The sequence below is a fragment of the Plecotus auritus genome, assembly GCF_963455305.1.
Source record: "Plecotus auritus genome assembly, chromosome: 4".
Lineage (NCBI taxonomy): Eukaryota > Metazoa > Chordata > Mammalia > Chiroptera > Vespertilionidae > Plecotus > Plecotus auritus.
In genome coordinates, this window is record NC_137775.1 from 98143666 (window position 1) to 98171378 (window position 27713).

At 43.0% G+C, this 27713-nt stretch overlaps 1 protein-coding gene across 14 annotated transcripts in view; it reads left to right on the plus strand.

Moving 5' to 3' along the window:
• Positions 1–27713, plus strand: part of FKBP5 (FKBP prolyl isomerase 5) — a 154692-nt gene that overhangs the window by 116895 nt on the left and 10084 nt on the right. For all 14 annotated transcript variants that reach the window (XM_080664979.1, XM_080664981.1, XM_080664982.1 and 11 more), the window contains 5 exons: positions 1164–1306; positions 2496–2610; positions 18685–18841; positions 24620–24710; positions 26995–27078. In XM_080664979.1, coding sequence (XP_080521105.1) covers positions 1164–1306; positions 2496–2610; positions 18685–18841; positions 24620–24710; positions 26995–27078 — 590 coding nt within the window. The remainder of the gene's footprint in view (positions 1–1163; positions 1307–2495; positions 2611–18684; positions 18842–24619; positions 24711–26994; positions 27079–27713) is intronic.

The window sequence follows — 27713 nt, forward strand, 5'->3', positions numbered from 1 at the left end:
CAGAATCTTATAATTCTTGTGATTTGACAAAAGGACACATACCATTTTGTTTTTCTTTAAAAAAAAAAAGAAGAACAGTTTTTTCCCCTCATAATAAATTTGAAGAAAAAGTCTGTTCCATAGGCTCTTTTATGCAATTTATTCTTTTCCAGTTATTTTTGTGTGTTGTTTTTCTCTACCTGACTAAATTATAAGCTTTCTTAGGACAAATTCAATTTTCTTTCTTTTTAAAAATTTCATTGGTTGATTTTGAGAGAAACATCATTTTGTTCCACTTATTTATGCATTCATTGTCTGTGTCTTATATGTGCCCTGACGGAATCGAACCTGCAATTTTGGTGTATCAGGACAATATTCTTAACCAACTGATATAGCCGGCCAAGGCAAATTCAATTTTCTGTACTATTTTTGTTTCTACATAGAAAATATTCACTTATTATTATGGTTGAAATGATAAATTAAGCAACAACTGCAACCTTGACACATTTCAAAGAATATATTACTGCTACTTTTCAAAGACTTAATCTTTGAGCAGTTGGGAAATTGATACTTTTGTCCTCCTCATTGGGGTATCTTCTGGTAGCTTGAAAAAAAAATCACACCTGGCCAGCCTGGCTCAGTGGTTGAGCGTCAATCCATGAACCAGGAGATCACAGTTCAATTCCTGGTCAGGGCACATGCCCTGGGTTTTGAGCTTCATCCCCAGTGTGGGACATGCTGGAGGCAGTCAATCAATGATTCTCTCATCATATCGCGCTCTCTCTCTCTCCCTCTCTCCCTCTCTCCCTCTCTCCCTCCCTCCCTCTCCCTCTCCCTCCCTCCCTCCCTCTCCCTCTCCCTCCCTCCCTCCCTCCTTCCCCCCCCTTCCTCTCTGAAGTCAGTAAAACTAAAATTTTTTTAAATGAATTTATTTCTCAGTGTGTAGCTTTTACTGAGTTCTTTTGTAACCCTTCCTACCTGAGTATATAGTGTAAAGAATTGGAAATTTGATTCAACTTTTGTGTTAATGACAGTTACCTTTTTAAAATATGGCCTATAGCTTTTGTTAAAAAGGAGACAACTGGTCCAAAATGGAGTCTCTTGTGCTAAGCCTCACATCAGCAAACCAACTTAATACCTAACATAATTGCAGTTTCAGCCTCTCACTTTTTTCTTTCTCTTAGGCCAAGTTATCAAGGCATGGGACATTGGAGTGGCTACCATGAAGAAAGGAGAGATGTGTCATTTACTGTGCAAGCCAGAATATGCATATGGCTCGGCTGGCAGTGTCCCCAAAATTCCCTCGAATGCAACTCTCTTTTTTGAGGCAAGTATGTGTGTGATGCTGCCTTGTTAGCATCTGCTCTGCTACAGTGCTGGTTCTAAAGCAACAGGCAGTAGAACGAGGAGCTAAGTTTGCTGTTGAGAATGAGATCCAATTTATTTCTTTTGGAGCTTGATTTTTTGAATTGTTTCCCACAAATCCAAGGGGTGTGTGCCAGTGCTTTCTTAGAAATGTGTCTCTGGCACAAAAAGATCATATCCAAATAAACAAGTGACCAGGCTTAGCAATAAAGGTTCTGGTCAGTAGTGTGAGTATGACATACTAAAATTGACCAGAAGACAGGATGGAAATGGGGAAATAAATGTTGACATATGCCTAAATCAAGTTTTTGGTTTTTGTATTTATTTAGTTTAAACCTTACCCAAGGATAAGGATTTCACTTTCTCTAAAAATCATTTTTTTCCATTGATTTTTAGAGAGAGTGAAAAGGAGGGATGGAAGTTGGGGGAAGAGAGAGAGAGACACATTGATTGGTTGCCACCCACATGCGCCCTTATCCAGAAATCAAACTTGTGACTCTTCAAGGCACAAGCTGATGCTCTAATCACTGAGCTCACCAGCCAGGGACTAAATCAAATTCTAAGGTATTTTCATATTGTAAAGGTTTATAAATGTAACAGATCTCATTAGACACAGTAGAGGTGATAACATGTTATTGATTGTGTGTTGAGTTACACGCATTTGACCAAACTTGATTTTAAAATTGAGGGGGGGAAATAAATGTCTGAAACAGTGTAACTAGGTAAAATACACCCTTAAGTGGTTACAGGCCTGATTTCATAAGATTTATTCTTACAGTTTAAGAAGAAGATTCCATGAATCTGGGATGGAAAAGTGGTGGTGTCTCAAGTCAGACAAAATGGTTTTCAGCCAGCACTTTGTAGTTCTGGCTTTTTGCCCATCAGGCAGTTTTCCTAGTATTTCCTGTCTGTCTTTACTCTACTCCCCACAGGATGTGGTCCCAGACATTATCATTACATGAAGGTTCTTTCCAGGTATTGAAAAGTACAATGTTCTTGTTTTCCCACTCTTCCAATAACTAAGATGCATAGATAAATATAAAACAGTTTTATTTTGTAAAATGAAAGGAGAATTGGTTGTCCTTGCCTTTAAGTATATTAAATTGGCTTTGTTTGATCTTTTCTCAGCCAAATCTCTTTTTCCTTTCTAGATCGAGCTCCTTGATTTCAAAGGAGAGGATTTATTTGAAGATGGAGGCATTATCCGAAGAATCAAACAGAAAGGAGAAGGCTATTCAAACCCAAACGAGGGAGCCACAGTAGAAAGTAAGCAGATGTGAAAGCAAAATAGTCCTGAACAGTTGGGTTCCATCTATGTGGGTGAAATGGAGATTTCTTTTTAAAACTCTGTTTATAGAAATAAATATAGTGAATATATATCAATAATAATTTAAATTTGACATTTATTTAATAATGGTCTCATTTAGTAAATATTTACTCAACATGTATGTGCCAGGTACTATTCCAGACTCTACAAACTCACAAAATGAACAAAAGAAATATCCTATCCATCAGGGAATTCTTACTCTGTGGACTCCTTGGTGTGCTAACAACTGTATTAGTTGCCATATATGTTTATTCACATGTTCCTCACAATAACCTTATACTGTAAGATTTATTATCCTAAGAAGAAAAAAATGAGAAGTTTTCTAAATTGCCTGTACGGAGTTACTAACCAGAGCAATCCTATATAATAAAAGGCAAATAGTCCAAACGGTAGAACAACCGAACAACCAGTTGCTATGACGTGCGCTGACCACCAGGGGGCGTGCATGGAACATGGTGGGCATCAGCCATGATGGGATGGTGGAGCAGTTGAGCAGGGGTGCCAGACCAAGGCAGGGCATCAGTCACTGTCATCAGGGTGAGCTTCTGGTGGTTACTGAAAATTCTTTGCTCCCGTGTGCTGCAGTCCTGCCCGGCGCTGGTCCCGATCATTTGGCGCTGTCAGCGGGTGTGAGCGATGGCTGTCGGCCCCAATTGCCCTGAGGGCTTCTCCACCTCCCCCTGCTCCTGAGGGGTAATTGGGGCAGCAGCCACTACTCGCAACCTCTGCTGACACCAGCCCCAATCACTCTGCGCCATCAGTGGGTGCAAGCGGGGGACAGGGGGCACCGTCAGCACATGAGAATGGTGGCAGTGGGAGTGGGGCTACTGGCAGACAGGGAACCTGGGCCACTTTGGGAGAGGCCAGGTGCGGGTATGGAGGATGGGCCGAGACTCACCCCTGTGCCCACTGTGGCCCACAGTTCCTTTCAAGGTGCACGAATTCGTGCACTGGGCCCCTAGTAGATTATAATGCCCTTCAGGCCTCTCCAACTCATCTCCCTGGCTGTCATCAAGATAAACAGTTCATCATTTTAGTTTGATCAGAATTAGATGAGAGTGTTCATTCTGTTCTATGTCAGGAGACCTCGGTTCAAGGTCTGCTTTGCCATTTATTGAGTGACCTGAAGCTATTTTATTTTTTCATTTGCCAAGTTGGGAGTGAGGATACTACTGAGATCTTGGATGACTGGTCATTCTTCCTCCAAGAGCACATTGTGTTCACCACTGTGTATACTGCTTATCAGTTAACATTGCAATCAGCATTTGCCCATTTCCTCAGTACACAGTGAGTGCTTGACTAGAAGCTTCTTCATCCTTTTGTTTCCAGCATCACCAACAGAGCCTTACTCAGAAAATGCATTTTGCATGAATAAATGTTGGAAAGATGCCATTTATTGAGCTGAAGTACATTAAAAAGAGGTGTGAGAAAACAGGACTGCTTCCATTAAGGAAAAAAATAACCAAACAAGGATGGCAACATGAACTATTATAAAAGGCCCATTTGAAAATAAAGAGTTCATTTAAAACTGTAAACTGGAATAGTTGATTTTTATATATTACTTTGGACCCATATTTCATTTTTATGAGTCTGGCAAATTAGTTCAAATTAGTTGTCCTAAAATTGGAAATATTACAAATAGTATTACTGTACTACTGCAATTGAAGTGTTTAGATCGTTATCATTCACAATAAGATTTAGAATAAATGAAGAAGAGCTCAGATGTATGTTGGAGAAATACCTAGACCAGGGGTCAGGAGATAGGATTCTGGCTTCAGCTGGCTCTCTCGGACCTCGCCTCTTGAGCTTCAGCTTCTTCCTGTACAGTGATGCTGGCAGGTAGATCTCTTGGTTCTTATGGTCCCACTAGCCCTAAACATTCTTTGATAGAATTCTAAATGTTTATAAAAGTTATAGGAATGATAGAAAATCATTTTCAGTATATTAACAATCACTGTTCCAGCATGAGTTTTCTTACCTCAATTAAGATGAGCATCTTGTAATTTTTATTCAGTGCTGTCCTTTTTCCATTTTAAAACAGTCACTGTGTCCTAAAGTATTCTAATTGACGTTGTTATGATGACTGTTAGTCATGGCACTTTAGTTTAATTGCCAGTAGTGGCTACATTGTGACTTTTAAGCTTTGCTTTCATAGAAAATCCAGTCTGACTGACCTAAGACTCTAAATAGCCACTAGCTCCTCTTCTCCCAACTCCTGGTCTCTCACATCTTCTGCTTTGTTAAATTCAGTGCTTGTAGTACATCGAGGTGCTGGCTGGATCTGGCTCTCTTGCTTGTTGCCTCACAGTGCTTTCAACCACATTCACATGCAAAGAAGGCAGACAATGGGCAGTAATATTCAAATGTGAAAATTTCAAGAGTAGTTTTCAGAATTCAGATTGTTGGAGTACCCTTTTTGCTCACCTCTTTTCCCTCTCCAAATCCCACTGAAGTGAGAGATGAGGAATTACTGCAAAAAAAGAGAAAGAAATCCACATTAGTGCTGGAATCCAGGGAGAATACAAGAAATGGATCAGAAATTATGAAAAATTCTGGAATATGTTAACTAGATGAAAACTAGAGTTGAGAAACTCAACCCAAAACAGGTGTAGAGAAGACCTCTGTAGAGGTACATGCCGTTCTTCTCAACAAGCTTGGGCAGAACTCCAAGCCCACAGGCAGCTGGTGTGAGGGAGCCGAAGCAGGCTATGGGGCAATCCTCAGGGTTGTTATAAAACAATATGGAACAGCTGGGCCAGTAAACCTCTAGTGGAGTAGTTCTTTGGCTGAATTTAGAATTACCTGGGGAGCTTTTAAAATTATGATGCCCAAGCTTCAGCCCAGACCAGTTAAACAAAGATTCAAACCTCAAAGGATGGAACTCCTCAGGCTCAAGAGAGTGTGTGTGTGTGTGTGTGTGTGTGTGTGTGTGTGTGTGTGTGTGTGTGTGTGTTGTTTGGGGTTGTTATGTGTTGTTTTTTTTAACTCCCCTAGTGATTCTAGTTTGCAGTCAAGGATTGAGAATTCCTACTCTAGGGTCTGGCTGTGGCTTTTGCTCTCAGGCTGAAACCAGTAAGGCCAGGTTAAAATAAAATAGGGATCTGCCTCAGAAGACCCCACATGTTAAGACTTGGACTATAGATGAGGACATCAAGTATTTTTAAACTTTTAAAACATGTATAGGGGGGTGAAATAGTAGGTCTACACAACAGTAAACATGCTAGAGTGTTTTGCTCCTCAAGTAAAACTTTTTCATACATCACCATGGAAAAGTGTCCCCAACCTTCCTGTGCACATCATGCTCAGCACAGAGTAAATGCCCAGGAAATACCTGTGGGATCCTTACCAGAGAGCTCTACAGTTAGCCCACTCTGTTTGGAATAAGACCTACTGTGGAAATGTACTCCTTAAAAATACTGTGCTAGGTACCTAACTATAATCATTTCATCTTGCTTAATCCTGCTTCTGTATTATGATCAGACAATAAAAAATCATCAAGTACCAAGAAAAAGAAGAACCAAGATGAGCTAAGAAAAAACAGAACTTTTAAAATACTAATTACTATCTTCAGAGATATTTAATGGTTATTAAATGCATAAGTCAAACAACCAGCTTCTTTGAAAAAGGAAAGGAAGGATCAAGTTTCTGGAAATGAAGAATATGATTATTGCCCTGGCTGGGTAGCTCACTTGGTTAGAGCATCATCCCCATGGCTAAGGTGGTGGATTCAGTCCCCAGTCTGGGCACATATAAGAAGAAACCAATGAGTTCATAAATAAGTGGAACAACAAGTCAATCTCTCTCTCTCTCTCTCTCTCTCTCTCTCTCTCTCTCTCTCTCTCTCTCTCTCTCATCAATAAATAAAATTTTTAAAAATATATGATTATCAACATTAGGACTCAGTAAGGGTTGAAAAGCAAAATGGCAAGTCTCAGTTGATAGTGGCATACAGGATACCTTCCTGGTGAAATATCTTAATTCCATAGCTTAAAAAAGAGGAATAAGCTGTTTTCAAGGAATGAGAATCAGAAGGACATCAGACTTGTTGTGTGTGACAGTAAATACTAAAAGACCATGCTTTGAACACTTGTCTAACTATGAGTATTTCAAACTGAGAATTCTATACTCAGCCAAATGATCATTTAAGTTTGAGAATATAATTAACTTTTGGAATATGCAGACTCATACCTTCTTTGAAGAATAAAAATCCTATATAATAAAAAGCTAATATGCAAATTGTCATCACGCCGTCACACCTTAATGGCTCAGACACTCAACACTGGGGAGAGAGGATTGGGGACCAGCCAGGCACAAATGAGCTCGTGAGAGAGGAATGGGGACCAGCCAGACTGCAGCCCAGGAGAGGGACAAGCTGCACACCCCACAGTCCCCGCAGTCCCAGGCACTAGTGGCTGTCCCCGCAGTCCCAGGCACTAGCGGCTATGCCTGCAACCCGGGAGAGGGACAAGCTGCCCGTCCTGCGGTCCTGGGTGCCTGTGGCCTGCCAGAGGGAGGGAAGCCTGGGTCCCGGGTGCCTGCAACCAGCCGGGGGAGGGGATCCTGGGTCCTGTGTGCAGGGCAAGGCAGAGGCGGTTAGGGGTGATCAGGCAGGCAGGCCAGCAGGTGAGCGGTTAGGAGCCAGTGGTCCCAGATTGGAGAGGGTGCAGGCCGGGCTGAGGGACCCCCCCCCTCCCATGCACAAATTTCGTGCACCAGGCCTCTAGTACTATAGAATATACTAAAACGTCTACAAAAACAAAGTCAAGAAGTGAAAATTCAGGCATAAGAAACATTAGTGAGCAAAAAAGGTGAAGTTGGATACATTTATCTTGAAAGATTCCAGAAGTGGTAGAACTTTAATGTTAAAAATAGTAATAGTTTAACAGCTAGGTTCTAGGTCATTTTAACAAAATGTGGCACTGGTGGGAAATGGAGAGGGGAGGCAAAATTGCCTCAAACAATTTTCTTATTCCAGGAAATATTATTCTGATTGTTAACATTGATAAAAATTATATATACCTTGAAATGATTTGTTTAAATTTAATGATAGATAGTAGTAAGAATAGCATGTACAAGTTACAAATACACTCAGTAGGGAGTAGGGAAGTAGAGGATCAAGAAAAATTGTATAGAAAAAACCAAGATGGCGGCATAGGTAAACACCTAAACTGCTGCCTCGCACAACAATTTCAAAACTACAACTAAAAGACAGAACGGACACCATCCAGAACCACAGGAAAGCAGGCTGAGTGAAAATTCTACAACTAGAAGGAAGGAGAAAAGCTCACAGAGAATTGGAGGTACGGCAAAGGGGCTTTGTGCGCGCAGAGAGGAAGGGCGGCTGAGAGCTTGGCTGACTTCCTCTGGCGGAAGGGGGAAGGAAGCCTCGGACCGCGAGCTGGGAAAGGCAGAAGTCTGAAGGCGCACACGGGCCAGTGCGCACAAAGGCTGCGGAGGTAGCCATAGGCTTTCCCTAGTGAAAGGGAGTCAGAGGATCCTGACTGAGCCCCAGTTCTGACTGCAGTGAACCCCGGTTCCAGGCGAGCCCCTGGGGACCCACGCTCTTGTAGGGGGAGTCTGGACTCTCGGGCGGAGACTCAGGAGCCTGGGAAGGCGGAGGACTGAAAGTGTGCACACGCGCCGCGCCGGTGCGCACAAAGGCTGCGGGGGTTGCCACAGGCTTTCCCTAGTGGATGGGAGTCAGAGGATTCTGACTGCACCGAGCCCCAGTTCTGACTGCAGTGAACCCCAGTTCCAGGCGAGCCCCTGGGGACCCACGCTCTTGTGGGGGGAGTCTGGACTCTCAGGCGGAGACTCGAGCTGGGGAAGGCGGAGGACTGAAAGCGCACATGCGTGCAGGGGCGGGGCTGACAGGAAGCCAAGACTGAGACTCCACCCCATCCAAGCTGAGCACAGAGGCTACTGCAATTTGGCAAGTCTAATCCTATAAGGCTGTCTCCAGCACCGGGCTTCTCCCAGCATAGACACAGCTGATCCTTACAGCCAACTGGCCCGGAGGTCAATTCTTCCCAGTGATACCAACAACAATAAAGACTTAATTACAACAAGGCTGTACACACAGTCCACAAAGGGGTGCACCAAGAGTGTCCACCTCAGGTTAACTGGGGAAGCAGACCCACTGGGCCATATTGGAAACCTAGCACAAATAACTACCTTACCAACTCAGGGATTCAGTGAAAATGCGGGGTCAAAGAATCAGATCACAAACGAAAGAAATGGAGGAAAACAAACGACTGGATATAGAATTCAAAACCACCGTTATAAGACTTTTTAAGAATATCCTAGAAAAGGCCGATAAATATAACGAGACCCTCGAAGATATGAAAAAGGACCAACTAGAAATTAAACATACACTGACTGAAATAAAAAATATTATACAGAGACCCAGAAACAGAATAGAGGAACACAAAAATCAAGTCAAAGAATTGAAATACAAAGAAGCAAAAAACACTCAACCGAAAAAGCAAAAAGCAAAAAAAAAAATCCAAAAAGTTGAAGATAATGTAAGAAGACTCTGGGACAACTTCAAGCGTACCAACATCAGAATTATGGGGGTGCCAGAAGAAGAGAGAGAGCAAGACACTGAAAACCTATTTGAAGAAATAATGACCGAAAACTTCCCCCACCTGGTGAAAGAAATAGACTTACAAGTCCAGGAAGCCCACAGAACCCCAAACAAAAGGAATCCAAAGAGGACCACACCAAGACACATCATAATTAAAATGCCAAGAGCAAAAGACAAAGAGAGAATATTAAAAGCAGCAAGAGAAAAACAGTTAATTACCTACAAGGGAGCACCCATACGACTGTCAGCTGACTTCTCAACAGAAACTATGCAGGCCAGACGGGAGTGGCAAGAAATTTTCAATGTGATGAATAACAAGAACCTACAACCAAGATTACTCTACCCAGCAAAGCTATCATTCAGAATTGAAGGGCAGATAAAGAGCTTCACAGATAAGAAAAAGCTGAAGGAGTTCATCACCACCAAACCAGTACTATATGAAATGCTGAAAGGTATTCTTAAAGAAGAGGAAGAAGAAAAAAGTAAAGAGAAAAAATTATGAACAACAAATACATATCTATCAACAAGCCAACCTAAAAATCAAGTGAATTAAAAACCTGAGGAGCAGAATAATCTGGTGAATATAATAGAATCAGGGGCATAGAAAGGGAGTGGGCTGATAATTCTCAGGGGGAAAGGGGTATGGGGGGGTTCATGAAGAGAATGGACAAAAATCATACACCTATGGATGAGGACAGTGGGGGGGAGGTAAGGGCAGAAGGTGGGGTGGGAAAGGGGTGGAGGGGAGCTATGGGGGGAAAAAGGAGAAATAATTGTAATAATCTGAATAAAGATTTATTTAAAAAAAAAAAAAAAAAAAAAAAGAAAAATTGTATAAATCTAGCAAAAGTAATAAAAGAAAAATAACAAAAATAATTTATATAGAAAGCCTAAAATAAGATGTTAGGAATAAAACAAATCACCAGTGATTATAAAAAATAGGGATAGGATTCTCATAAGGTTAAAATGACAAGACCTAGCTGTGTACTCTTTGCTAATAAAACACCAAAAAAAAAATGGCACCAAAAATTGAAAATAGAGGAATGGTTTTATGTGCCCATGTTGAGACCTCATAAGAAGCTGAGTTCTTTTTTAGTTTGGTTTTTCACATACTTTTCAAGTATCAATGTCCTGCCAAATTTTGCCCAGAAGAGAGAAAATTCTTGAAACCATTTTATTTTATGTTTTCACAAAATAATGTACTGTGACACTTGGTCTAAAATGGACAGTATTTATTCTTTCAAATATTTTTGATTTATATAGCTCCTTCTAAAAAAGGCATCTTTAAGTTTTAAGGTAGAGTAAAATCTTAGTAGAAAATAGTCTTTTTTTGTTACTAAAACATCCAGCCAATGGATCATTTATTTTAGAATAATATTGAAAGACAAAAGCTCCATATAAGTAAAGAATTTAAATAGCTTTTGGAATTTATTAAAAATAGGAGTGCTGACTAATATATCAAAAAGGAGAATTCCTATAAATGAGTGAAAATTACTACCATTTTCCACACTGTTCTGTTTTCAGATTAATCATTAAATAAATATTTTCTTTCTGGCCCTGAACTGTGTATTGGGCACTGTGAGGTACAAAAGAAGCATAAGACATTGCCTTTGCCTACTTTTAAGTTTTATTCACAATTTGACAGCTCTCTCTGTGGAGCCATTAAGTAGTTTCCTTTACCAACTTCTAAATTATGTTTTATCTGGTGTGATTTACCACTAATTACAGCTAACATTAATTGAGCTCATCTTTGTGTATCCATATGTAACAGTGTTTTCACACAGTAAATACCCCAACATATGAATGAATGCCAGGTATTGGGCTAGAAGCTTTATTCAGTACTTAATTGAATCCTCACAACAATTATGAGTTAGCTAATATCATTTCTCCCATGCTATGCATGAAGAAACTGAGTCAGACAATTTAAATAACTTGCCCAAAGCCACAGTTGTTAAATGGCAAACTGAGCCTGGAACCCAGGTCTGATTAAAGTGCTAACTCGGGTAGAGTAGTGAGGATTTGTGTTGGTGTAGAATTTATTGCTATGAGTATGCTTCCTATTTAGACTAAGATATATGTCATCTGTATAAATGTTATTCTATTCAAGTAGCCAGCTTCCAAGCCTGCTGTCAGTTAAGATCTGTCCCTCAGTTTCATAAGCAATCTTACAGTGGTATTTGTTCATCTCGAATAGTTTGCCCGCAAATTGACCACCATGCCTGGTGGGAAGTTTCTCTTCTAATCAGTGATTAAATATACGCTTCTGATTTTAGAAATCCCTTCTCTGCTTCCTCGTTTACCTTTTCACAGGTTAAGATCCCCTTGTCTCTTGGATGCTCTTGCTCTACTGGGCAGGAGACATGGGCAGAGAGAAGCTCATTTGGCATGAATTAGGCAGCAGAGAAAAAAACCTTGGCAAGTGGGAGTAACCTGCCACAACCTGGTTTTCTCTGGCCAAATGACCGATCTTGTCTAGTAGTAATGGTATTACAACATTCCCATTTAGATCCCCATGACCCAGTAATTGTTTTGGGAATGCGTGCAAAGCTATCAGACACCAACAACTATAATTAGAAAAGGGAAAACAGACACTCACCAGAGCTATGTCTTTAGGCTGGAGCGTTTACAGCACTTTATTTTTAGATTGTGGAGCCTTTCTCACTTTTGCTTCCTAAAATACAAATTATACAGTTTTTGCATTCCAGTTTTTGTTACTACAGTGTATACACACACACACACACACACACACACACACACACACACACACACACACACGAGTTTAATCCGAGTACAAATTGCTGTCAGCACATTGAGTTCATGTGCCAGCCACATTCAGAACAGGGTGTTCTGTGCTCTTCAAAACAAAATTGCTCCAGGGCAGTCAGAGAACAATAAGTCAGAGCTCCAGCTTAAGTGATGTTTTGCAGCAGACGGGGCTCACTTGGTGTGGTTACAACTCGGATTGCATAGCTAAACTCGAGTAATTTGATTTGGTTTGACTTTTGGGGTTTGGAGGACCTCCCCCCCACCCACTCCCCTTTAAGTTGCATAAACTTTAAGACAAAAGAAAATGCCCCTTTTTTACTTGTGTATTTCTTTCCCTACCAAAAAAGCCCTAAGTAGAAGCATCCTGTATGTACTTTTCTTTTCTTTGGGCATGTCATAGATCGTTTACTTCCCATAAATTATACTGTTGGAATTAGCAACAGACCTCCTGAGCCCCAGGGGCTAAGCTCCCAGTGAGTCATGGTGGTTATTATTAAATATTTATTAAGTGAGTATTTGCATTAAGAAATGCAAGGTCAGAAGCAACCACAGGTCCTCCACAGCCAGAGCTGCCAGAGTAGTCCTTAGTAGCAACTGTTGAGACAATTTAAAAAATAGTAACTGGCTCTGTAGGAGATAGGCATGCCTGCCTCTGTCACCACAAAGGGGGCCCCTACTGTAGCCATAGGTACACATTTGTGTGGCTGCTGTGGCTCAGAGGTGGTATGTGAGTGTGTGTCAGCAGTCCTGTAGAACTTGTCACACCCGTGTTCCAAGTTTAGAAGCCAGTTAAGGAACTATAGCCTTTGCTACTTGTAGATGTAAAGAATCAATGGGCTATATACTCTGAGGCTATAATACCTCCTCTTGTCTAACATTCCAATAGCATCAGTATTAAAGGTGATGGTTTTATATACATACAAACTGCGGTGGGGCGGGGGGGACGGTTCATGCACAGATCACTTTCAGATTTTATGGTATTGTATGTAGTGCTTGCTCAGGTCCAACTTAGAAGAGTGCGATTTACCAGAAACAAACATTGGTTCTATCATTTACTAGTAGGCCTTTGCGCGATATCGCACGCAGTAGGCTGCCTGCCGCTTCTGCAGGAACCGCAGCGCCCTGCTGGGAGCCGCGTTGCTTCCGTGGGAGGCGGGCTGCCGTCTCCTCTCTGGGCCTGTGCTTGGCCACGGAGGCTGGGGGCCAGCCCCCCTGTCACCCAGCGGCCTTCCGCGGCCAGGCGTCGCCACAGCAATGAAGTAAGCATCCCGCCCCAGCCACTCCGTGCCCACTGCCCAGAGGCCCTCAGTTGCCACAGTGACAAAGCAAGCATTCTGCCAGGCTGCTCACGCTGCCCACTCTCAGTGGCAGCCCCTTCCCCCCCAGGACTGGGGGACTCTGGCAAGGCTGAGGGGACTGGGCGCCACCATCTTTGTGACAGAGTGATGGTTAATTTGCATATTGCCCTTTTATTATATAGGCTTGTCTTAGGCCAGCTGCAATGAATGTGGGGTTGTTTGTGGGGGGTTTTTTGTTTTTGTTTTGCTTAATTATGCCTTCATTATCATTTGACTTGAACTTGTCTTTTTTTGCTTGTTTGCTTCACTTACCTTTCCCAACATACTTATTAATAGCCAATCTTTTTTTCCTAATATCATGGGATTCACATGTAAGGAGAACTTCTGGAGTTATTTATGTAATTTTAATATGTAATACATGCATCGAGCCCCAAACCAGGCCTGGGACGTGACACACAGGCAGGAGTCCTTGCAGTCTCTGCATTTCCTGTTTTGAAAACACATTTAAACTTGATCAACCAAAAACCACAATGAATGTACTGATAGTTTCCTCCCCCACAAATGTACTCTCCTTTAGGGAGGAAGATACTTCTAACAATAAACCTCAGACAGAAAGATTTGTCAGCTCAGTTGTGAGCTACTAAGGTAATCTCAATCCCACAGTCCGTGGGCTGAACCTCACTTTGCTCACTCAGCAAATCTGTCAGGAAAAGTGTCGTCGCAGTAATCTAAATTCAATTTCTTGGGCAGATTTAAAAATATTTAATGCAAACTTTTCAGAATCCTCAACTTTAGAAACATCAGCATTTACTCTAGTAAAAATATCTAAACTTGTAGTATATGTATGTATTTGAAAATAATAAAGTTGAATTTATTTTGCAGCTATTTTCCAACTCAGAAGAACTTTCAATGTGTTGCAAGTTGATTACGTTTTATCTAGAGCATTCCAAAAATGAGTGGAATAGAATCATCAGCATTTATGAGTATGGGACAAAGAGCAAAATTCTTATATGCCAACTGTACCCTGAGAGTCAGGTCTTTTCTAGTTTGGTCAAGCTTCGACTCCATCCTAAGTCTGCAGTGGGAACAAATCAGGATGGTATTAATCCTAGTGAATTAGAAAGGCATAAATGTCCATGAGACATTGTGGCTCCTCGTGTCTATGGAACTGGTATCTTCAGGGTTTCTCTCATTTCTCAGGCCCAGGCTAAAAGTAACTGATCAAATGATTAACTATGGGAATTACCTTTGAAACTGATTTGTGGCCTATATTGAGAGTTATATTACTGGGTCACAGAATCATAGAATTTTAGAGCTTCACAGGACCTTGGAAATCATGTAGTTCAAAAGTAGAGTAAGTTGGAGTTAAATTTTTATTTGGAAAATAATTGTCTCATGGAATGACTATAACAGAATGAGTGATTTTTTAAAAATATTTTTTTATTTATTTCAGAGAGGAAGGGAGAGGGGAGAGAGAGATAGAAACTTCAATGATGAGAGAGAATCATTGATTGGCTGCCTTCTGCACGCCCCATACTGGGGATCGAGCTGGCAACCCCAGGCATGTGCCCTTGGCCGGAATCAAACCTGGGACCCTTCAGTCCACAGGCTGACGCTCTATCCACTGAGCCAAATCAGCTAGGGCTGAGTGATTTTTTTAAGTCTCTAAAGCAAGTTATTGATATACAATAGAGCAACCAGTAAAAAAAAAAAAAGTAAGCATTTTAGGAAATCGTTACATTTTAATCTAAGCCATTAGATTACAGAAGTAGGAATAAAGAATTTTCTTATGAAAGACAAAATATATTGTTTTGCAATGATACAAGCAATCGATTTTTTCTTACTGAGTCTAAGATCTAAATGTAAGGAATGAATAACACTTACTGTTAAAAAAAAAAAAGTAGTTGAAAGTTTGACAGAATTGCTTATCCTGGGGGGGGGGGGAGTCTAATCAAGAAAAAAATATGCATTTTTCTTATTACGTTTTGAAAAACCATAAAAGCAAAAGCCCCTTGTCCAATATGAAATTACCCTCAAAACGAGCTGAGTGAGTGAGTGGAGTGGAATTGGACACCAAGAAATTGACCTCTTCAACTTAACATTTTAGAGGGAATGGTTAAGTAATTTGGTTTGTGATGGTATAGTAGAGTAATTATTGATTGTCACACTTTACATTTATTTCTACACCAAGGAATATGGCTATGTTAGTTGTTAATGATGTTGCCATTGGGTTTTCCATTTTTATTCAAATACTAGAGGCCCAGTGCATGGATTCGTGCACCTCTGGGGTCCCTCAGCCTGGCCTGCAGACATCCCCCAAAGGGTCCCAGATTGACCTCACTGGTGCACAATCGGGGCAGGGAGGTACTTTGGGAGGTTGGCCAGCTAGGGAGGGTCCGCTGGAGGGCTCCAGGGCGTGTCCAGCCCGTCTCACCCAGTCCCTATCAGCCGGACCCCAGTAGCAAGCTAACCTATTGGTCAAAGCGTCTTCCCCCTGGTGGTCAGTGTACGTCATAGCTACCGATTGAATGGTCGCTTAGGCTTTTCCTATCTAATAAAAGAGTAATATGCAAATTAACCCTCACTCCGCTACGCCCACAAGCCAATCAGTGAATATGCAAATAAACCCAACCAAGGTGGCTACGGCCACAGAGAGCAGGAGGGAGGCTTGGGTTTCCCTGGCAATGGAGGAAGCCAAGCTTTCTGCCTGCCCTTGCCATCCTAGGCCTCCACTCAAGGCTACAAAGTTTCAATGATAGAAGATACATAAACCCAAACAGAAATGGCGGCAGCCACAGAGCTGGAAAGAGCAGGAGGCTAGGGTTGCCACCGGTGATGGAGGAAGCCAAGCTTTCCGCACACTCTGGCCTGCCCAGGCCTCCACTTAAGGCTACAAAGTTTCAATTATAGAAGATACGTAATTCCCCCCCAAAAAGGCTGCCGCCATGGAGCAAGCAGAAGGCTTGGCTCCGCTCCAGGCTACAAAGTTTCAATTGTAGAAGATAAATATACCCCAGATACCAGGGCCTCCGCTTGGGTCACCAGGGGCCGTGGCCCTCCTGCAAACCACCACAGGCCCCTCGCCCAGGCTGCCCCATGCCCCAAGGGAACCCCCACCCTGATCCGAGACATCCTTCAGGGCAAACCAGCTGGCCCCCACCCGTACACCAGGCCTCTATCCTAGCTAATAAAAGAATAATATGCAGATTGACCATCACTCCAACACACAAGATGGCTGCCCCCATGTGGTCAAAGATCCTTCCCCCATGTGGACACAAGATGGCCACCACAAGATGGCCAGCAGGGGAGGGCAGTTGGGAGGGACCAGGCCTTAAAGGGAGGGCAGTTGTGGGCGATCAGGCCAGCAGGAGAGGGACCAGGCCTGCAGGGGAGGGCAGTTAGGGGTGACCAAGCCGGCAGGGGAGAGCAGTTGGGGGCAACCAGGCCTGCAGGGAAAGGCAGTTAGGAGGGACCCAGGCCTGCAGGGGAGAGCAGTTAGGGGTGACCAGGCCTGCAGGGGAGGGCAGTTAGGGGTGACCAGGCTGGCAGGGGAGCAGTTAGGCATCAATCAGGCTGGCAGGGGAGTGGTTAGGGGGTGACCAGGCTGGCAGGCAGAAGCGGTTAGGAGCAATCAGGAAGGTATGCAGGCAAGCAGTTGGGAGCCAGCAGTCCTGGATTGTGAGGCCCAGTGGGATCTGGCCTAAACGGGCAGTCGGACATCCCTCGAGAGGTCCCAGATTGGAGAGGGTGCAGGCTGGGCTGAGGGACACACACACCCCCGTGCACGAATTTCGTGCACCGGGCCTCTAGTATATATATAAATAGATCTATAATAATAAAAGTGTAATATGCAAATCGACCAAACAGCAGAACAACTGTCTGGATGACCTTCCGGACAGCCATGCTAAGGCGGGTACAATGCGATTGGTCAGGGTGCCCCGCTATCACTCTGCAGAAGGAGGCCCAGGCCACCCACTGCAGGGCGATCAATGGGGGGGCTCCACAATTGATTGCCCCAAAGAGGGAGGCCCAGACTAATGGCCAGCAGGTTGATCAATGGGGGTAGGGGGGCTTCGCCATCACCCCAAAGAGGGAGGCCCAGGTCACCCTCTGCACTGCGATCTATCACAGAGCCCTGGCCGGGTGGGCGGGGCCTCCTTCTGCTGGGCAATTGATAACGGAGCCCTGCAATTGATTGCCCCAAAGAGGGAGGCCCAGGCCACGGGCCAGCGACACCATGGTGGGTGTGTGGGGCTGGCCAGCGATTGCCCCGCAGAGGGAGGCCCAGGTCAGCCAAGTGATCACACCCCACAGATGGAAAGCAGTGGCAGTAGCGGAGGTGGGGCCAGCTGCTGGCAGCCGGGGGAAGGAAAGCTCCAATAGGCCCTGATCTCCAGCCAGGCCTAGGGACCCTACCTACCTAAAGGGTCCTGGATTGCAAGAGGGCGCAGGCCAGGCTGAGGGACACCCGCCCCCCCACCCCCATGCACGAATTTCGTGCACCTTCACAATATAGATATTTGTGAATGAGATTAAAACCCTTAAAGGAAAAGAAGAGCTTCTGTATTCAGTTAACCTTTGTATGTCAATGGGAAATGGTCATTCAGTTGTTTTTCATCCTAGCATCCAAAGCCAAAGTACAGTTCTAAATGTTTAAGCCATTACATATTTGATATTAAATTGGTGGCATTTTGATAATTATCTATTCATTAATATAGTATTTCTTGATCCTCTAAGGCAGTGGTTCTCAACCTTCCTAATGCCGCGACCCTTTAATACAGTTCCTCACGTTGTGGTGACCCCCAACCATAAAATTACTTTCGTTGCTACTTTCATATAACTGTAATTTTGCTGCTGTTATGAATCGTAATGTAAAAATCTGTGTTTTCCAATGAGAACCGCTAGCAGGGTCGCCTAAGACCATCGGAAAACACAGATATTTACATTACGATTCATAACAGCAGCAAAATTACAGTTATGAAGTAGCAACGAAAATAATTTTATGGTTGGGGGTCACCACAACGTGAGGAACTGTATTAAAGGGTCGCGGCATTAGGAAGGTTGAGAACCACTGCTCTCAGGAAACCTCTGCCATTTAGTAGGTTTCAATTAAACCTATTTTCCACACTTTTATTATTCACTAAGCTATCATATTGATATAGTTATCAGTAATTCAAAGTTTAAGCTTAAAACAGGAAGAAACATGATTGCTCTTATATTTCAGACCGGGTAGACTAAGCTTCCACAACACATACCATTATGTCTCTAGATGAAGTGAGAAGGGGAAACACTCATTTATCACTTCCCTAAGTTTGCCAGTCCTGAGGAGCAGCTTGGTTGACTGCTTGTCTCCTTTCCCTCAGTCCACCTGGAAGGCCGCTGTGGTGAAAGGATGTTTGATTGCAGAGATGTGGTTTTCATTGTTGGCGAAGGAGAAGACCATGACATTCCAATTGGAATTGACAAAGCCCTGGAGAAAATGCAGCGGGAAGAACAATGTATTTTATGTCTTGGACCACGGTAAGCAGCATACCACTTCAGTACACAGTGACATTGTATAAAGAACAGGGGTATGCTTGCTTGCTCAGTCAACATTTGATATTTTCGGTGAAGTTAATGCTAACAGAAACAATTAAATCAAGTTATAGTTAGCGATGGAGTGAATTACTGGGCCTTACATAACAAGGGTTTATGGACCTGTTTACTTGATTGATGTGTGTGAATAGGACTGACAGACAAATTTTGCTTTTTTGTGTATTTGTTTTGCCTGCCATATTGCCAAGACAGGAAGCTATTGGGACTTCTCATGTGATCCTCTTGCCTCCTGTTCCCTTTTCTCCAAATGAGGCAGTAAAACATGGTGGGTTGGAAGTAGAAGAAGCATTTGGATGACTTATTACCACTTGAATTTGTGCCCCCTGTTCTTATACAGAGTCCCTGAAAAAAAACAAGTGCTCTTCCTGGACCTAAAGGCAGCGGAGATGACTCATTTTTGCCTAAATTTTTCCCATAATAAAGATACCCATTAGCACTTCCAAGCTTAGAACTATCAGACACTAACAGTCTCTCTTGTGAAAACATGTTTGGTATTATTTTTAGATCTAAAATTATACCATGGACCCAACCCTTCTATCTTGAGAAATGGGCCCTTGAGAGAAACCAGGGTATTTTGATTCTGTTTGCCTGTAAGTGCATCTGCTTATCTCATGTCTACTCCCTCTCTGGCTCTTGGGGTTTCAGTCAGTAGGATTTTGAGAAATTAAGAATCTCGATGAAATGGACTTACCCATAGGTAATATTGCGCCTGTTGTATAATCACTTGCCTTTGTGCAGCCTCAGTAGTAATCAGTGGCATATTTACCTTTGCCCTAACACTTGGGCCATGATCCTATTTCTCAAGTGATGTTTTAACCATGCCACTACTCACTTGAAAACCCTTCCAAAATGCTCACCACCTTGAACCTTGAACCTTGTTACAGCCTTCACTGGGGGCACCTTTTATTTAATACCTTCTTTTTCTCTGTCATATTCCTTTCTCCACTAATGGATTCCCACTTCAGTGTCCTTATTTATATTTACTTCATATTTGCAGTTCACCCTCAGGTGAACCTATTTCTCTTTCTATAATGAATTTTTTTCAATCAAGCAATGCATAGAAAAGGCTTTCTCCTCCATATCTAAATAATATCTAATGGTTTTTAATCTGGCATTCCAAAATTACAGTAATTCTAGGTTTCTATAAAGAGAGTGGTATTTATGTCCCATGTATCTTTGCAGGTTTCAGTTCCTTGAGGATAAGTTCTTTATACACTGTGAGCATATGATATCCTTTGAATCCGTTTGTTATATTTTAACCTGGCTGACAAGGCACTTGTAGAGGCAGATGTCTCAAGTTTAATGGCAGAGAGAAACAAATTATCCTTATGTTTATTAATGCAAATAGTTTCTTGCAAGTTTAAATTGTTTGTTGTATCATTAGTAAGCTCTGTGTATTTCTGCAAGTCACTTCTCCTCAGCCTTAGTTTCTCCTTCTATCAAGTGGGGGAGATGGAATCTCATAAAATTATGGAGAACTAAATAAGATAATGCATGTAAAGAACTTAGCCAAGTGCCTGACACATATAAACCCCTCAAAAGGAATATGTTCTTTTTCTCTTCAAGATGTCAGTTAGTATGTTGAGTTACGTAAAGGCCTGCTGTGCAAAAGGAGACTGTCCACATGAGCACTGTGTGGCATCATCCTTGTGTGTAGAAAGGCCTGTGCAGCACTGCACCTGAGCGTTGTAAATGTGGCTGTGCAAACACATGCTCTGTGTTACTTCCTGTCACCTATAGTGCCTTCTCTAAAGATTTCCAGGGCATACCTTCTCCTGCATTCTGGTGGACTATTTGATGGGATGTTTTCATAAGAAGTTTATAAAACACTTCCAAAGAACCTACTTTCTCTCTTCTCATCAGGACAGTATCTTGTATATTGTTTTAAATACTGTGACTGTTCACCTTTTTCATTTTAGTTTAAGGGTGGCTAGTTTTGATGTTTTCCTTATATTTCTGTCCTGCACCAACCCCAAACAGAAACAAGGCAGTCTGGGTCAAAAACTAAACCATTTTCTGGGAGCACACAGAGTCTGAATTTAAATCCTGGCTCTACACTCCTCTTTGTGTGACTCTCAGGAAGCACTTCTCTCTGAGCCTCAGTTTTTTCATCTATAAAAAGGCAGCAATTGGTAAGAACTTATAGCATAAGTGCTTTTATGCACAGAAAGGCTAATGGTCATTAATAGTCATTATTTGTATCTCTGCTGTCTGTAGGCAACTATTCAAGAACATTAATGTCATCAACATTGTTTTACTTTATTACTAACTTAATTATATTTTAAAACTATAGTTAAATACTGCAAATTAATACCTGTTTATTTGTATACTAGCGGCCCGGTGCACTAAATTTGTGCACAGGGGGGGGGGGGGGCGGGGGGAGGAGTGCGGGTGTCCCCTTAGCCCAGCCTGCAACCCTCTTCAATCCGGGACACCTCAGGGGATGTCTGACTGCCGGTTTAGGCCCGATCCCCAGGATCAAGCCTAAACCGGCAATCGTACACCCCTCTCACAATCTGGGACCACTGGCTCCTAACTGCTCACGTGCCTGACTGCCTAGTTGCCCCCAACTGCCCCCCTGCCGCCAACCTGGTCGCCCCTCATTGCTCCCACCCCTGCTGGCCTGGTCGCCCCCAACTGCCCCCCCGCCCCCCTGCCGGCCTGGTCGCCCCTCATTGCTCAAACCCTTGCTGGCCTAGTTGCCCCCAACTGCCCCCCCTGCTGGCTTGGTTGCCCCACGCAGCCTGTTCGGTCAACTGTTCAGTTGTTTCGGTTGCGACGGTCGCTTAGGCTTTTATATATATAGATTTATGTACTTGTAAATGCATGTGGGAGCAAATACATATAAAGGTATATCAAGAAGTACTACAAATTGTTACATGAATAATATACAAAAGGAGTAAAATTAGAATTTGGATATTTAAAAATATATATTATAAATGCTCCCCTGGGTACCATTTTATGTGTATCTCAGAGATTCTGACATAGACTGTTTCCTTTGTCATTCTTTTCTACAAATTTTATATTTATTTGAAGTACCCCTGCATCAACAGTTTTCTTAAGATTAAGATTTTAACATCTCTAGCCATCCCTCTGACTTTTAAAAAATGTATTTTTATTGAATTGTGATCCAAGAATATTATATTTGTTATTTATTTTTATTTATTTGGGATTTATTAAAGTTTGCTTTGTGGTCTTTCCAATTCACCAAATAGAAGTATATTTTTTCCAGTTCTATTGAAAAATAATTGGCATACGGCAAATTTAAGGCATACAGTATGATGGTTTGAATTACATATATTGTGAAATATGTTCCACTAATATCCATCTTCTCATATAGATACAATAAAAGAAAAAGAAGAAAAGAAAAAAGAACAAACCCATTAATAACATTCCTTCTGTTACTGTAGCCCAGCTTGTCTCTTGGTTAAGTCCCAGAATCCCACTTGCGGTGTCTGTCTTCAGTGAGAAGTGTTTCTGTGCCTGGGGTCCTAGCCTGCCAGGCTGGTGTAGCGTCATACATCTTTCTGTGTAACATGGCAGTCCAGCTAGATGCTCCTCCCAGGACACTGTGCTCCACACACATCGCCACAGAATCTCTTCATCTGAATCCAGGAGAGGTTATAGGAATAATGCCCTTCCCCAGTCTTCCTTAATCCCACTGATAAAAACCAGGACAATTTGGTGTCTCCCTTTACCCTACCCCCACCCTGCCCACCCCCGGCCATGAGACCTCTGTGAGTTCCACTAAGGCAGCTTTTCTCATCCTCAGCACTACTGACATCTTGGGCTGGAAGTTTCTTGGTTGTGGGGGCTGACATGTGCATAGTAGTAGGATGTTCAGCAGTTTCCCTGGCCTATACCCACTAGTGCCAACAGCCTCTTCCTCTGTGTGATAAATCCATCTTCAGATATTGCCAAATATCCCTGGGGTGGGAGGATTAAATCCACCCCTATTGAGAGCCAATGGTTTGAGGCACGTGCCAGGTCATCTGTTGGATTTGTACCTGTTTAGCACAGGGCTCCAAATACAACATGCTGTCGGTAAACACGCTCAGCAAGGACTCTCCCCCCCAGCCCGTTCCCAGCAGTTACGGAATGTTCTTTATTTACCAGATGGCAGGAACAAAATAGCAGATACATAGGTCTAGGAGCTCAGGTAGAGAAGTGGTCACCACCTCCTATAATTGGCCACTAGCAATTACGTCCTCTTATTTCTTTGCTGAAGATACCCTTTGCCCTGCTATTATGACCACCACACCCCATTCCTACCAGCTCTCATGGCCTTGCTCTGGCTCCAGCTTCCATTTACTTGTGTAACAGTGGAGGTGAGTGAGTAATCATTTTCTTCTGGGAAAATTCAGGCAAGGGGTAAAGAGAGTAGTGCAAGCAGCAGGATTTGTATATTCCCACTCTGGTTCTTTTGCCCCAAAGAAAATTCATTGGCATCCACCTGGTTTGGCATCTTTCAACCCATAGCCTGAAAGTTTGGGTTTACTAAGGTTTTCGCAATGTCCTTCCATATATTAAAGAGTAGTCTGGCTTGAAATACTGGTAGATGAGAACAGAATATATTCCAGTGCATGCTTTCTTAATACGCTGGGTGTTGTTCAAAACGCTGGGAAACCATTGAACCAGACAGACGAAGCTCCATCAGCACTTCATTCTGGTAGACGTGTCCTCCCTGAACGCCTTGTATTTATTAAGATCCTACATGATCTGAAAATCAAATTTATATGTCTGCAGTGATTTTGTCCAGTAAGATTTTGGCTAAAAGTTGTAGCATTTAGTGTATGAGCCACAGAGCTGTAAGAATATTGCTTTCTCTCTTTTCCTTTTTTTTCAAATACGTTTTCATTGATTTTTAGAGAGAGAGAGAGAGAGAGAGAGAGAGAGAGAGAGAAACATCAATTGTTTGCCTGCTGCATGCACCCTGACTGGGAATCAAACCCGCAATGTAGGATGTGTGCCCTTATTGGGAATCGAACCTGCAACCCCTCAGTGTACAAGACAACGTTGAACCAACTGAGCCACACCAGCCAGGGGGAAAGTATGTCTTTTATGAGGGTTAGAACTTGCTAAGGCTGTTCTTTTTGGTTATATATTTGTTATATCACTTGTATTTTTTAGTGTGCTCTTTAAAACTATTGAAGAAATACTGTGAAAATGCATTTTTTCCCCTGCTGTGTGAGCCTTTCCTCCCATTCATCTGACTGGAAGTGGTGCTGTTTGACGGAGACAGCACTTCAGAGTTGAAAGCTTCTTAAGCCTCTAATGCACAGCGCTGTGGGCACAGCACTGTGACAACAGTGCCTGTCTTCTCACCCTCCTGCTGATGAGGCCCCGGGGAGGGTCCTAATAGCCAAATGAAGGCTGTTTTATCAAAAGAACTCGATAGAAAATCAAGCAGAGAAAAGGGCAGTGACATTAAGGCCACATTAAGCAAGCTGTCCCGAGGAGAACAGGTGTCGCAATTGTGCAGGGATGTGAAGAAGGAAGGAGGCTCAGTCTGGCCTGGTTTCTGAAGCCTCAGGGGCACCTGGCAGGGTCTTCTGATCAGCATCTGGCTTGTCCTCAGGGTCTCCGGTCTGTGTAGTTTGCAGACGTTAGCTCTGCGCTCATGTGATGCCACAAAGTACCAAAGGAAGTGCCTGGAAATACACCAATTCTTGTAAAGTTTTATTTTTCTACTCTCCATTTCAGATATGGTTTTGGAGAGGCAGGGAAGCCTAAATTTGGCATTGAACCTAATGCTGAGCTTATATATGAAGTTACACTTAAGAGCTTCGAAAAGGTGAGAAAATACCAACTTCTCTGAAATCATGGTATATTTCTTCTCTGCCCACTTCCTATGAACTATAGAATGTATTTCTGGGTGGAGTAGGTTAGTGGTCTTATTTGCATGTTGTCTCTGGGACCCCTGAGCCAGCATGGCTGACCCACAGCTACGGAGCGCAGTGTTCAGAGTTTGTTCCTATGTGTCAGCCCTTTTTTTTTTTTTTTTTTTTTTTTTTAACTTTTTTGGGTAGAATCCAACACTTGTTCCCTATTTGTTCCTAGACTTGTTCTTTTTGTACTTTTTTTCCTGGGTTGAAGACAAAAAGGTTCACGTTCTGCCAAGCTGCTTCTTGGCTCCTTGGGGGAGGGGCGCCGTTTTCCAGTGCTTAACGGATTGTACCCTTCTCAGGAGTGGTGAAGAGGCCCTCAGCGTGGCTCCAAGTTACTGTCCAAAAATGCAAGGCTTCGTAGGCCACCAGGCTCTGTGACAAGAAACACAAGGACAACCTGCTAACCCCAGGCCTTTTCTTTTCATACCTGTCCAAGTAGAAAAAAAGAATTTGTCAGCGGCCTTGAGGACAAAAACGGCATGCCTCTTGAGTATATTTCCATCTCAGGCCCGCCCCTGGAAGCTCCCAGCAGCAGCCTCGCCGGACAAGCACAGAGCGTGTGCCCAAGCTAGGCATTCTGTGGAGTCCAGCTGAGTCCCTGTGCATCAGTCACCAGAGCCCACCTCTCCCTAGAGCCCTGCATTTGGTGTGCTTTTCTTACGCCCCAGGGCTCCCTCCAGCTTCTGTGCATTAAGCTTTGGACTGGACATAAGACTTGATCTTTCACCAGATTCCGAAAGGAGACCACTGTCAGTCCAGTAGACCTGGAGCTTTGTGCTAAGAAAGGCAAGGAGGCCTGCTTTGGGATTCTCCCCTAGTAGTGATGCTGCTGATCAAACCTCACACTCATGTTCCTCAAAGCAGACGTGCTCTCGTCATTGACCGTTGCTTCTTGTCACAGAACCTCTTTGGACAGCCTGCTAGCTCAGCACTGATCCTGCAGCTCTGCCTCCACATCATTAGAGAGAGAACATCCCTTGCATATGGTTATGTGGACCTTTGACTTTCCTATTCCCGCTTCAATAAAGTAGCTCCCTGCCCCTTCTCACCGGAGCCCGGTGGACATTGCTTCCTGGCATTCCTTTGCCCACAGTGAGCTGGATCTGTCATTGCCCAAGTGTATCCATGAACCCCGCTTGCTTAATTGAAACCATGTGAAGGAGGTGTGCTATTCGGGCAACACTATTTAATTCTCTGCCTCGTATTAAGGATATTTAATACTCCATAAAGACTGAACCTAATATAAAAACACAAAGGACCCTGGTTACTAGATTTTTAAATGATAGAGCTAAGTTGTTAGGAAGCAACATGGGGATGCCAGAAAGACTAGTAACTCCCATTATTCACTTTTCGGGGAGTGGGAGTGGAATACCAGGAATACACCACCAAGTGTGTTGAAGAGAGAATTTTAGAGGTACCCACTTAAGCTTATAATTCCTACACAGCAAGTGGCTCTGACATAGCCTTGTTGTTTTCCCTAAAGGACCCCATATTGTTCTTTGGACTCTGATCCTCCTAAACCCAGTTGTTCATAATGGAAGTGCAGTTGTTTCTGGATTCATACCTTTAATTTGGGACAATAATGACACACATAATACAAATGAGCAGATGATCATTAAAATGTTTATGGCTTTGAAATTATGTTTTTGCATCAGCTTTACCCTCCCAATTATGTTTTGCTTGAAATTCCTCGAGGATACATCTGCAGATGGATACAGTGTGGAAGCTTTATATATCTGGTTGCGTTAGAGTGGAAGAGACAACTACATGACCTGGATTTTAAAAATTCTCATCAACATACATCTGTGACTTGCCTGCAGTAGTGTTCCCATTTTAGAGTTGAAAACCAAGGCCTGAGAGAAACAGCTCGAAGTCATAATGGCAACTGAGTGGTGCCGTTTATGGGAGGGAAATAGGGACTTAGCTTCAGCTGTGTGGCTTCACTGCACACCTCTCCAGATGTGCTCTGCTCCTTCCTCCTGAGCAGCGGGGTCCCGTGCAGCTGTCATTGGAAAGCCAGTTCTAGCCTGGCAGTGACTAGAACTCACTTTGGCGGTGGCACAGTTTTAAAAGCCAGTGTGTTTGATGTGTGAGTGGCCTCTACAAGGAGCTACTGCTTGTTCTATGGGCATCAGCTGATGCTTTTGCCTTCTCTGTTCACCTAACCATTGTCACAAATTTACATAACAGGCCAAAGAATCCTGGGAGATGGATACCAAAGAAAAATTGGAGCAGGCTGCCATCGTCAAGGAGAAGGGAACTGTGTACTTCAAGGTATGTGAGTGTCTAGCTCAGAGAACTTGCTCAGGTGTTAATGAATTGTGCTGGTATTCCCTACTCTGAATTTTATCAACACCCTTCTAGATAAGAGTAACCCTGAATTTTTATAGGTCTGTCATTTACAGTATAAGAAATAGTGAGAAAGAATGAATTAATGTGACAAAAGAATACAAATGCCTCTTTTTTTTCTTTTCTTAAATCCTCACCAAGGATATGCTTATTAATTTTTAGAGAGAGAAAACACCAATGTGAGAGAGAAACATCAATCGGTTGCCTCTTGTTTGCACCCCAACCAGGGACTGAACCCACAACCTAGGTATGTGTCTTGACTGGGAATTGAACCCACAACCTTTTGGTGTACAGGATGATGCTCCTACCAACTGAGCCATGTGGCCAGAGCACAGATACCCCTTTTGCATTGTCTACTCTGGATTGTAACCTTCTCTGAAGAAAGACCAGGGTGGCTTGCCCCGCCACCACTACTGGATCACTCACTGCAGGCCTGAAGCATCTTGCTTTGGTTCATAGTTGGCACTCAGTGTTTGGGATGAAACAAAGAAAGAATAAAATAATTGTTAGCTGTAATAGAATTCATAGGGGTAAGTTTCACATCATTTTCCTTTCCACTG